Source organism: Sinocyclocheilus anshuiensis, unplaced genomic scaffold, assembly GCF_001515605.1.
Source record: "Sinocyclocheilus anshuiensis isolate Anshui unplaced genomic scaffold, SAMN03320099.WGS_v1.1 scaffold493, whole genome shotgun sequence".
In the NCBI taxonomy this organism is placed as follows: domain Eukaryota; kingdom Metazoa; phylum Chordata; class Actinopteri; order Cypriniformes; family Cyprinidae; genus Sinocyclocheilus; species Sinocyclocheilus anshuiensis.
The window spans coordinates 643,281-656,177 of record NW_015537963.1 but is presented as its reverse complement, the minus strand read 5'-3'; the positions used below and the strand labels follow the sequence as shown (position 1 = coordinate 656,177).

The 12,897-nt window shown below is 35.6% G+C and overlaps 1 protein-coding gene across 2 annotated transcripts in view; it reads right to left on the bottom strand.

Moving 5' to 3' along the window:
• The window catches only part of LOC107667825 (dedicator of cytokinesis protein 1), a 288,581-nt gene that overhangs the window by 172,439 nt on the left and 103,245 nt on the right, over positions 1-12,897 (bottom strand). For both annotated transcript variants that reach the window (XM_016459540.1, XM_016459550.1), the window contains exons 24-25: positions 10,639-10,709; positions 7,101-7,207 (exon numbers count right to left, since the gene is read on the bottom strand). In XM_016459540.1, coding sequence (XP_016315026.1) covers positions 7,101-7,207; positions 10,639-10,709 — 178 coding nt within the window. The remainder of the gene's footprint in view (positions 1-7,100; positions 7,208-10,638; positions 10,710-12,897) is intronic.

The following is a 12,897-nucleotide window of genomic DNA, read 5'->3' as shown; positions in this document are numbered from 1 at the left end:
TATATTGCCATCTGAACAAGTAACAAGTCTGCCATGTTTGTTCTGACCAACTGAGGAAAAAAGCATTACCATACATCTTTAAAATCTTTAAATATATCATTAAATCTAAAGATCGGTTAGCTCATATCACATCAAACGGTTCAAATTATTATTATTGTTATACTTTATTCTCAAATGATTAATGTAAACAACATCAGCATTGGTGACTATGAGTATAGTGTGTATTAGCGTGTAGATTTCAATTTCTGCTTAATCTAATCTAATTGTCATACTCTTCGAATTTCATATTTAGAAATTCTTTTAACCCAAAACTGTGAGAAAAGGCTATAAACGATCGGCCACCTGCAGGATCCTCACATGCGATAGCCTACTAGCTGGAACAACTTCTTTATGTTTACAGTAGTGACGTAATGACGCAGTGCCATGCTCGAATTTCCCGCGAAAACCTACCCGTATCACTCAAATTAGAAAACATTATTATAAGCTAACCGTTGTGAATCGGGATAAAGTAAGGCAACAGGTTTGAACACTGGCTGGTTATGTACATTTTTAACCAAAAAAAGTTACGGACTGCAGCTTTAACTAAACTTGCTGCTTTGGCAAGGGGTGGGGCAGTACAACCAATCACATCACATTTTGTTTTTCGGAAGGCGGGCATTCATCAAACCCGGAACTAATCGAGCCGTTTGTGCCAGACTGGGGAGAAAGGTATTGTAATAATTTAAATTATGTAAAAAATAATGCGCTTTTCGAACCACCAAGCATGAGAGCATGTTCTAGTACACCCCCAAAACAAATTCAAGACATTGTAAAAGAGCATAATAAATTTTTAATTTTAAATTTAAATATCTTTAAAACAGAAAGAATAAAGGCAGTTACTTTCTGTTTACTGTTTACTCTTTTTTTTAATTTTCGGTCTGTCTCGTTTGCTGTGTATCACTGTTGCTGTGTACAAGACACAAAAGTAGAATTGCCTCACTCTCTCAAAACAAACTACAAAACACAAAAGTAGCATTCCATAAATATTACAACGCATTCTACAAAACAAATATAGCAGTCCAAACAAAAGCATTAAGTAACAAAGCATGCTACAAAAAACAAAAGTAGCTCATCAAACAAAAGGCAATTCATATCCCGGACGAGCCCCCAATTTATGTTACGACCCTGTTTAGGGAGCAACATAAGAAAGCCTTTCTAAAGGCAACAAATACCACAGTGGCCAGGGCAAAAAGTTTAAGTTTTATTATACAGGTAGAACAAAAGAGAATAAGGAAAACCAAAACCAAAAATCAAACACAAAACAGTTCCCAGTGCAAGCCACCAGCAGCTCTTAAATAAGTAGAGGCCTCAGGTGTTTGTAATAGTCTCTGCCCCCATCCAATTAGCAGCTGCACTCAGGAAAGAAAAAAAAGAGAAAGCGCAAAGGCTCGTAAAAATCACAATAATCCGTTGTGTCATCGCGTTCATGATCAGACGAGCCGCAGCTGCTGCTGTATCAGCGCATGCCCTTATAGCATCTTTTATTTGAAGAAGACATGATATTTGCGCGTGCTGGTTCATGTCTGGAGTACGGGAAAATATGAAATATGTTCACATAAACTTGAAACATGCTTGCTCCGGTCCGGATAAGAACTATAATCTGCGCAGCAAGTGTTGTTAAACTCATCGTGGCATTGAAACTGCTCTCTCATGCGCGCTCCACGTGTTGTTATATTAAATATTGTTACAGTCATGTTTACAGAGATGAACTGACGGCACGTTAGCTTGAATTTGAATTTAATTTGAATTCTCCGCTGTAAGACGATCTCATGCATAATACAGCGCAGTGATTGGATCTTAAGAGTTCATTCTCATGAATACTGAAAAAAGCTCAGAAAACTGATGAAGTAGACACGTACTCTCGAGCCATGGCAGCCCATCACCACTCCAGATTAATGCATATACGCAGGCTCAACTTTGCTTTTTGAACCGGAAGAAAGAAATTGCTTCAAAAAATGAAGGAAAATTTTTTTTTACACTTTTACATTAATAATAGACATAATGAGTGCTAAAGTTGTTTTCACTGATGTGCAACCTGTTCATATATGTTAACATCTCAAAAATGTGTTTTAGGGTTTCATGACACTTTAAAGCAATGCATTTACAACCTTTCAGATAAAAGTTGATGGTACTCACAGTCGCATTACACAGCTAAAAACATTTATCTAGCATCTGTGTGTTTAGAGAGGGAAAAACAGGTTGCAGGAGACACGGAGAGACTGACCCAAACCTCAGTGAGAGCAGCTTTAGTCAGACTGAAACATCGACTACAGAGCCACTGGCTCCTGTAATTAAAGATTCAGCAGACGAATCTCTTCTTTACATTAAGCTAAAGAAGCATTTGATAAAGATGGTCATTTAGAAGCACAGTCATCCTTGCTCACATTCAGTTTTGTGCCTGACTTTTGAGGATATTGCAGTTCTTGAAAATGCATATGGAAAACGCATCAAATTCTGAAAATATTCTGTATCATAAGAAAGCCGGATTAAGGGCTCTAATGTTTGGAACGGCTGTGCAACGAACGGTGCCTTAAAATACCATCTAGGTAGGCAGCACACTAGGTTTCGGAACAGATTAAGGCTAGAAAGCGAGAGAGAGACCAAAGAAGAGAGAAAAGCACAAAATCTTCATCTTCAGGGGACCAAATTAAAATTGTAAAGCAAGGGAAAAAGTTTAAATATATGCTTCATCAGGGTTATTACTTACGGTAACAAAAGCAAAATAAATATTATATAAATAAAAAGAATAAAAAGCAATAAAATAACACATGCATAAATGTTCAAATAAATAAATGCATGTAGAAATAATTTATGTATTAAAATGCATAAATAAATGCATATATAAATGCATGAATAAGTGCATACACATATAAACAAATAAATAAAGACTTTATGCTCCAAGTCAAAAGGCACAGTCTTTGTGAATTGGAGGATGATGAAGCCAATCATCAGTCTATGTTTACTGGAGTGGAATGCACATAATCACAGGCTTTATGTGGTCCACGATTTCACATTGATGTGTGGCACCAATTTAAAATCTACATTTTACATTTTCTGAAGAAAAATCTGAGTGGTGCTTGACCTTTGTTCAGATCGGAAACCACAAGAATGAGTGTTAGTAATAGTCATGCTCGTCTTGCAAAACAACCATTAAAACTGCATATTCACATGCTGCCAAACAGAATTCAAAAATTAATTTCAAAATAACGCTCATTAGACAGAAACAAAACGCAAAATCCTCTGAAAATATGTAATTTGCGCAAGTCAACAATCATGTGAAGTTTACATTAGATAAATCTGTTTAGAATAAATGGAAGTTGACAAATCTGTGCTGAAGTGCAATGGATCAGACGAGCCGCAGCTGCTGCTGTATCAGCGCATGCCCTTATAGCATCTTTTATTTGAAGAAGACATGATATTTGCGCGTGCTGGTTCATGTCTGGAGTACGGGAAAATATGAAATATGTTCACATAAACTTGAAACATGCTTGCTCCGGTCCGGATAAGAACTATAATCTGCGCAGCAAGTGTTGTTAAACTCATCGTGGCATTGAAACTGCTCTCTCATGCGCGCTCCACGTGTTGTTATATTAAATATTGTTACAGTCATGTTTACAGAGATGAACTGACGGCACGTTAGCTTGAATTTGAATTTAATTTGAATTCTCCGCTGTAAGACGATCTCATGCATAATACAGCGCAGTGATTGGATCTTAAGAGTTCATTCTCATGAATACTGAAAAAAGCTCAGAAAACTGATGAAGTAGACACGTACTCTCGAGCCATGGCAGCCCATCACCACTCCAGATTAATGCATATACGCAGGCTCAACTTTGCTTTTTGAACCGGAAGAAAGAAATTGCTTCAAAAAATGAAGGAAAATTTTTTTTTACACTTTTACATTAATAATAGACATAATGAGTGCTAAAGTTGTTTTCACTGATGTGCAACCTGTTCATATATGTTAACATCTCAAAAATGTGTTTTAGGGTTTCATGACACTTTAAAGCAATGCATTTACAACCTTTCAGATAAAAGTTGATGGTACTCACAGTCGCATTACACAGCTAAAAACATTTATCTAGCATCTGTGTGTTTAGAGAGGGAAAAACAGGTTGCAGGAGACACGGAGAGACTGACCCAAACCTCAGTGAGAGCAGCTTTAGTCAGACTGAAACATCGACTACAGAGCCACTGGCTCCTGTAATTAAAGATTCAGCAGACGAATCTCTTCTTTACATTAAGCTAAAGAAGCATTTGATAAAGATGGTCATTTAGAAGCACAGTCATCCTTGCTCACATTCAGTTTTGTGCCTGACTTTTGAGGATATTGCAGTTCTTGAAAATGCATATGGAAAACGCATCAAATTCTGAAAATATTCTGTATCATAAGAAAGCCGGATTAAGGGCTCTAATGTTTGGAACGGCTGTGCAACGAACGGTGCCTTAAAATACCATCTAGGTAGGCAGCACACTAGGTTTCGGAACAGATTAAGGCTAGAAAGCGAGAGAGAGACCAAAGAAGAGAGAAAAGCACAAAATCTTCATCTTCAGGGGACCAAATTAAAATTGTAAAGCAAGGGAAAAAGTTTAAATATATGCTTCATCAGGGTTATTACTTACGGTAACAAAAGCAAAATAAATATTATATAAATAAAAAGAATAAAAAGCAATAAAATAACACATGCATAAATGTTCAAATAAATAAATGCATGTAGAAATAATTTATGTATTAAAATGCATAAATAAATGCATATATAAATGCATGAATAAGTGCATACACATATAAACAAATAAATAAAGACTTTATGCTCCAAGTCAAAAGGCACAGTCTTTGTGAATTGGAGGATGATGAAGCCAATCATCAGTCTATGTTTACTGGAGTGGAATGCACATAATCACAGGCTTTATGTGGTCCACGATTTCACATTGATGTGTGGCACCAATTTAAAATCTACATTTTACATTTTCTGAAGAAAAATCTGAGTGGTGCTTGACCTTTGTTCAGATCGGAAACCACAAGAATGAGTGTTAGTAATAGTCATGCTCGTCTTGCAAAACAACCATTAAAACTGCATATTCACATGCTGCCAAACAGAATTCAAAAATTAATTTCAAAATAACGCTCATTAGACAGAAACAAAACGCAAAATCCTCTGAAAATATGTAATTTGCGCAAGTCAACAATCATGTGAAGTTTACATTAGATAAATCTGTTTAGAATAAATGGAAGTTGACAAATCTGTGCTGAAGTGCAATGAACCACACACACACACACACACACACACACACACACACACACACACACGCACACACGCACGCATTACTCAGAAAAACAACAAGAAGTGACACCAGCCGCGAGAGCTCAACACATTTGTTCAGGTTAGACAGGCCCATTTGTGTGTAATTTATTCCAGTGGATCTGTTGGCACTGGAAAATCAGCGGCCTCAAACACACTCTGAGACAAGCCGTCCTTCAGTGAGACACGACAAAAAGATCTACAGCTCAACAACTTCTCAAATCTCATTTTTCCACTACTACTGGTGCCAAAAACACTGGCCAGAGTTAGAAAGACCAGCAGCAGCTTTCAAAGCACTGCGACAGAGGTCTGAAGAAATGACGAACTCTAAACAAAAAAATTTTTAAAAAATCAGTCAACTAAATAACATTACTATTATTTAACCAGCTTACAAAAATATGTTTGCTGGTCAAATCTTTATTTTATTTTATTCATTGTACATGAGAACTCTTCCAAAAATAGTAATAATAATAAAAAAAGATAATTTAACATATAATAAAATAGAATAAAATAGAATAAAAACTCATCTAGGTCATTTAAAGTTAACTAAATAATTTTATTTAGTAAGGTCTGAACTGGAAAAATGAGCCCATGTAGACATCGATGTATAAAATAGAATAAAATATAAAATGTAAATATATATATTATATTAGCCAGGACATTGAAGCTTGACAAATCTTCATAATACAATACAATCCAATATAATATATAAGCTGCTGCACATGAGAACTCTCCAACCAAAAATAAAGTAATAACTAACAAAAATAATAATTATTATAATTTAACAAACAAATAAATTATTATTATATATAAATGATATATAAAATATTCATATTTCATAGATGATGTGTCCAATCTCCAATATTATTTTGTTAAATTCATTTATTAATACATACATATCTATTGTGGATTATTTATCAAATAATCTGATTATTTATACTTTGAAATGAATCAAATTATTTATTGGTCTCATTCATTAAATCTTGATTTCTTTATGGCGTTCCTTACGAGAGCGAGAGACTGAAGCGCACGAGGCAGCGCATGAACGCGTGATGAGTGATTTAATTAAGTCAGAACAGGAGACACATCCACAGATAATTACTGCTGAATGACGTGCATCTACTTACAATCTACCCGCAGAGCTGCCATATGTCACTGCTTTAACACCACACACACACAAACACACAACATCCTTACACACTGCATCATTCATGCCATTCACAAACATTCATGAGAATTACCTGGATTTCTGCAAGAAATGTCCCAATACAGAACTTTCTACAGACAACTGCATCATAATTAAAGCAAGTATATGTGCTTCTTAAATCAGGCATCAATATGATACAATAAAGTGATTCTTAACTAGTATATTGCGAGACAAAAATGAGTGGAAGGTCAGTTTTAAGGGGTTGCAATCAGCAAAGAAAAACAATTGAAAAAAAAATTCCCACCCATTTCAACTTAAAAAATAGTTCAGTTGCTGCCTTAAATTTTTGAGTACAATAATACAAAAAAAATATATAAAATACCTATTTCTATTGGGCAGGTCAAGTTAAAAAGCATATACCACTGCACTGTAAACACATAAGGGCTCATATTTTACCCATCAATAACATCAGAACAGATGCATTTCCACAAAACGCACCAATCACAGCATCACACGCAGCTCACAGCATGAAAACACCATCATGCAGCCGGTGTCAGACAGTGACCTTTAGAGAGAACGTGTGTGTGTGTGTGTGTGCGTGTGTGTATACGTACCATGCTGAGTAAACAGGTCGCTGTGGACGATGTCAATCATGCAGTTCAACTTCTGCTTCACAAGACGCCCCAGAGGAACTTTGAGAATAAACTCACTGAACAGCTTACTAGAGAGAGAGAGAGGAGAGAGATAGAGAGAGAGAGAGAGAGAGAGAGTCAGCACTGCTTTTAACGGCATCACCAGAACTTAGTTAACACTAACAGGTGTGTGTGTGCACTCTTAAAAATAAAGGTGATTCTATGGCATCGCTTGAAGAACCTTTTGAAGCACCTTTATTTTTAAGAGTGTGTGTGTATGTGTGTGTGTGTGAGTGTGAGAGAGAGAGAGGGAGAGAGAGAGAGTGTGTGTTTGTAACACTCCTCTCTTCTCATCTTCATTTGCTGTTGAAGTGACAGCTCATTTCTAAAACATGCCAAGTGTCGTGGGCTATACCTCTCTGTCCTCATCTCAACACACACACACAAGCCCAGGGCACAACAGGAGAGCAGCGGATCTTTTTCTGGAAAGAACTGGCACTTGAAGAAAGCGGGATGAGAGTGGTCTGGCAGACGATGACAGAATTCAGAGATGGCCTCATTCACCGTTTGTTTGGTCTGTGTGTGTTTGTGTGTGTGTGTGTGTGTGTGGGACCCACGACCTCTCTGCTGAGCAAACACACTTCTGTGACAATGAACTCTGAGCAAACAGTGCAATGCTAACACGATGTGTGCTAACCAGGCCTCCAGTCATTTTTCTGTCCTCAGTGATAGTGAAAAGTGCAAAACATATTTCCTGAAGCAGTTTTCCTGAACTGGCTCTTCCATCATTGGTCATTCAAACAAAAGTCCCATCCCAAACTCATGCTATTACTCGGGACGCTCAACAAACAGATTCATGTTCTGATAGAGTCACAGAATCAGGGTGAATCAATGACTTCCTTACTTTTGGCTCCGCATTAAACTGTGAAAATGATAAATAAAAATAGATTATTTGCTGCATGTTGTGCCCAACCACAGGAATATAAATAGGAAGGTAAGCAAATGAAAGAGAAAGGCGAAGGAGGTAAGGAAAAATGTAAATGGAATGAAAAAGCAAAGGAAAAAAGTCAAAGAAAAGAAAAATGAAAGAAAAAAGGAAAAGACAAGGTGAGGAAAAAGGAAAGGAAAATGGGAAAAGAGTCAAGTAAAGGGGAAACAAGAGGTAAAGAAAAGGAAAAAAAAGAAAGAAAAAAATTGAGGAAAGGAAATGGAAATGGGAAAAAGAAAACTAAAGTGGAAAAGAAAATTAAATGGGAAAAGGAACAGGAAAAAGGGAAAGGATAAAGTGAGTCAAGGAAAAAGGGAAATAAAATAGATAAAGGAAAGGAAAGGAGAAGGAAAAGAAAATTAAAAGGGAAAGCAAAAAGTGAGTCAGGAATAAGGAAAATAAAAAGATAAGAAAAGAGAAAAAGCTAAATTAAAAGGTTAAAGTAAAAAGAAAAAAGAAAAGAACAAGGGAAGGGAACAAGTGAATCAAGAAACTGAAAACATGATGAAAAATGAAAAGAAAACAGAAAGGTAAAGGAAAAGAAAAAAAAGGACAAAAAGAAAAGAAAAAGGCAAAAGTGAGTCAGGAAATAAATAGAATACAAAAGGTGAGTCATGAAAAAGTGAAGTAAAAGAAATAAGGAAAAGGGAAAGAGAAGAGAAAGTAAAGGCCAGGTTTTCTCTCTGGTAGAGAAGAGAAGCACAGGAGACTGAAGAGACACAGGAGGAGATGAAATCCTCTTAACCCCAGCAAACTCTCCAACACAGAGAGGAGAAGAGAAGAGAAGAGAAGAGAAGAGAAGAGAAGAGAAGAGAAGAGAAGAGAAGCTGCTTTATATGCATGCACACTACATTCAACAGCTCTCAGTCTGAAACATCACTTACACAAGGCACACAAATTACTCAGGGAATCTAACAAGAATCCCGCTGTTACAAAACACCTTGTGAAAATGTCATGTCTAGGAAAATTGGTTTGGTGAGGAAAGGCCATCCTCAGCTAAACTCCTGAAACGCAGCAGGATTCATGCCATCATCTCTCACCGTGTGTGTGTGTGTGTGTGTGTGTGTGTGCGTGCAGTAAATTTAGCCATCACAAGAGCGACGTAGCTCCATTATAATGCCACTCAGGGAGGAGCGCATTATCCAGACCAGCAGACGGGATGGGCGAGTGACCGGCGAGTGCAACGGGATCACTTTGCACTGATTGTGTTTTGAATCTAAAGCGTGTGAAAAATACTTGAGCAGCAAAGCGATGTGGTAACGGTAATGACATACAAACTCCATTGAGCAGAAAGATGCTAATGGCAATCGGATCTAGTGTTTGAGGAGCATCAGACTGAAGAACTCCATCACTCACACCTGATTTCATTAGCAGCCTCTCAGAGTCACTTAGAGAGAGACAGACACACGGGAGCAGACGAAAGCCATGAGGAGAGACGGATGGGATGAGGACCAGCAGCTAGAGAGACAGGATGAAATAAGAAGCAGGATGAACAGTGAGAGACATGGGGAAAGAGAGACAGGGTGAGGATAACTATATTGGTTTTTGTTTGTGAGAGAGACAGCATGAAGAAAACAGAAAAATGACAGGATGAGGACAGAGAGAGAGAGACAAGGAGAGTGAGACGGGATGGACAGGGAAACATGAGGAGAGGAAGACAGGATGAGAGACAAGATTGTTGTATGAAGAGGGATTTTTGTGTTTTAAAACTAAGGAAAACAATAATTGGGATAAAATAAAATAAGATCAAATAAAATAGGATAAAATAAAATAAAACAAAATAAAAAAAATAAAAAGTAAAAAAAACAAGAATAAAATAAGGGTAATTCTAAGTCAATACAGTTACTGGCCAAATCACAATCAAATTTCAGCGAAATAAATATGAGGCAGGGTTGAGTAACAATATCATTTGTACGTACTTTATTAATTTCAGAAAATAATTTGCGTGTTTAAATCTTATAAAGACATTTTCGGTAAAAAAAACAATATAAAATAAACAATATAAAATTTAAATTAAAATACAATATAAAGTAAAAATTAAAACTAAAACTAAAATAAAATAAACTGAACACAATTATTAGCTGGATAACATCCAAATGTCAGCTTAAAAAGATGAGGCAGGATGGGCAACAATATCGTTTGATTGTTTATTAATTTATTTGAATGATTTATTTCAGAAGGGAATTTTTGTGTTTCATATCAAATATCATAGACATATGCTCATATGCTTATAAAAATAAAATTAAATACAATTAAAATAAAATAATGGAATGAGACAAATTAAAATAATAAAATAAAATAAACTAAATAAAATATAAAATAAAAATAGTTTTTTAATTTGTTGCTCACAACACTCCATAAACTCTGCTGCAAAACACTGACTTTTCCTTAAACTCATTATTTACTTTTGGCTGTGTGCAAACATGCAGTATTAAAACATGCTACTAACAACAACAGTTAATAAAAGTCTTAATTCAAAAAAAAGATATATAAGGATATTCACTAAACATAAACAATGTCTGATAAACTCACCTGAGCTCCTTTGGATCAAAGACCAGTTTCAGATCATTGACGATAGTTGGGACGTATTTCAGTGCAGCACCCTAGAATTCACAAAAATATATATATATATTAGCATGATCAACGCTCTAAAAATCCTATAAAACATGCTAAATAAATTGAAAAAGAGGGGAAAATCAGGGTTAGTCAGCATAAGAAAGAAATCATTTTAGATGATTGTGTTAATTTTGATGAATTGTGCTGTCCAAACACGATGAATGAGGAACCGGAGTGACTTCACATTGTTCAAGGAACTACATGAAAGTGTCAAGAGCCTCATTTAATGATTATCAGAGACACTACTGCTGTGATTCCCATCAGTCCATCTGTGCTCAGATCAAATCCAGCTGTGCTGAACGGCCTGAGGAGAGCGCTGTCAATGAAAGATGAACCTCACGCAGAGAAGACGCTTCTAAAACACAAATACTGAAATACTCTCCAACACCCCGATCGATAGATGATCAATGAGTCATGAGAATGTGTGCTATCTCCTCTAACTGCTGCTCTTAACACTTAACTACTGACAAACACTCATCTAGAAATCTGAGCACTAACTTACTCTCAATCAACAAATGGTCCAAACGAGCAACTGGCATTTATCATGTCAAATGCAATGTTTGAAATAAATCTCAACAAATGCATAAATTCAAATAGAAATAAATAAATAAAAATAAAGCAACCAGAAACCAAGTTTGAGTATGTGAAATACAGTGGCTGAAATCGGAATTAATGAATGAACGAACAAACTAAAGTTTATCTGAAAGTGAAATACATAGTCTGGAAAAAAAACAAAAAAACATCTCAGCATGTAAAATAAAATGTCTAAAAAAAGGCATAAATAAAAAATGACTGAAAATCTAAAGTTTAAGAATGTGAAATACAATGTCTGTAATAAATATAAAACCAAACAATTAATAAAAATATAAATACAAACAAACAAGTTTCAGAATGTGAAATACAGCAGGTTAAAAAAATCTGTAAAAATAAATAAATGAAAAAAATAAGGTATAAGGTAAAAATAAGGTATGAGATAAAAGTTTCATAATGTAAAAAACAAAAACAAATAAATAAATAAATACATACGTACATAAAATAAATTTCCTCTATCAATCTAGTCAAATGTCCAGAATCTGTGAGAGTCACACCTGTCCATCTAAAACACATCAATCACTACACGAGCATATTTTCCCAGAATTTGATGCAGTTAATGTCTATTGATCAGTTTCTCCAGCTGATATAAATCTGTTTGGCTCTTCCAGTACTCACAAGGATGTTGATCTTGGTGACCTCGCCTGATTTTCCAACTAGGTTGTGTTCATGTATGTTCCTTATATAGATCCTAGAACAATATTCAATCAGATTTTTGGATTGCACATTCAACAGCTTTTTGGTTTGTATAGGTAGTTTCATCTGTCTTTGATATGAGTTCGACAGGAATCTTGTTCAAGGATCAACAACAGATTTCAACCGAGTAAAACATCCTACTTGGCAAAAATCAACATGTGGAAGCTTTAAAACCTTGTTTAAGGAAACTCACAGCTTCTTTATAAAACAGCTTTACTGCTATTCAGCTGATAAATGTTTGGTTGTATTCTAGTCACACCAGAAGATGTGTGAGTCCTGAGAGTTTACAGATCTGGATTTAAAGCTGCTCCTTCCTGTTTGATCCTCATCATGGTGTCGATTTCTGACGTACTTTGAAATCATTTAAAAGAAAAAAGAAAGCGTCTGAAAGCAGTGTGAACCAAGAGTCAACAGTGATGGATGGGTTATGAAGTTTCCCATTTGATAAATTCTCTTCCCAGCAGCCCACATAGCGTCTGATTTAACCTGAGAGTTTGCTGGGAAATGAGGTGTTGGGAGTTCAAGTGTTTACTAAAAAAAGTGAATATCTGATTTATATTTGATTTCTATATTTGAAATTGTAATACAGCAGTGACTTCACAGAAAGTCTGTCACTTCGCTGAAATACATCACACCGACCGCCAACATTTTAGAGTCTGGATCACAGTTACACACAGTTTCACAGGACTGGACAAGCAACGCAAGGAAACAAACACCTCTGGACTATAACAATCACAGATAATTATTTTTATTTTAAGTTATGGCCAATAACCGATAAGATGGATAATGATACTAAAAGTTCTAAAATAAAATAAAATAATTTAAAAATATATGTTTATAAACAACACATGCATTCATTCATATATATATATATATATATATATATAT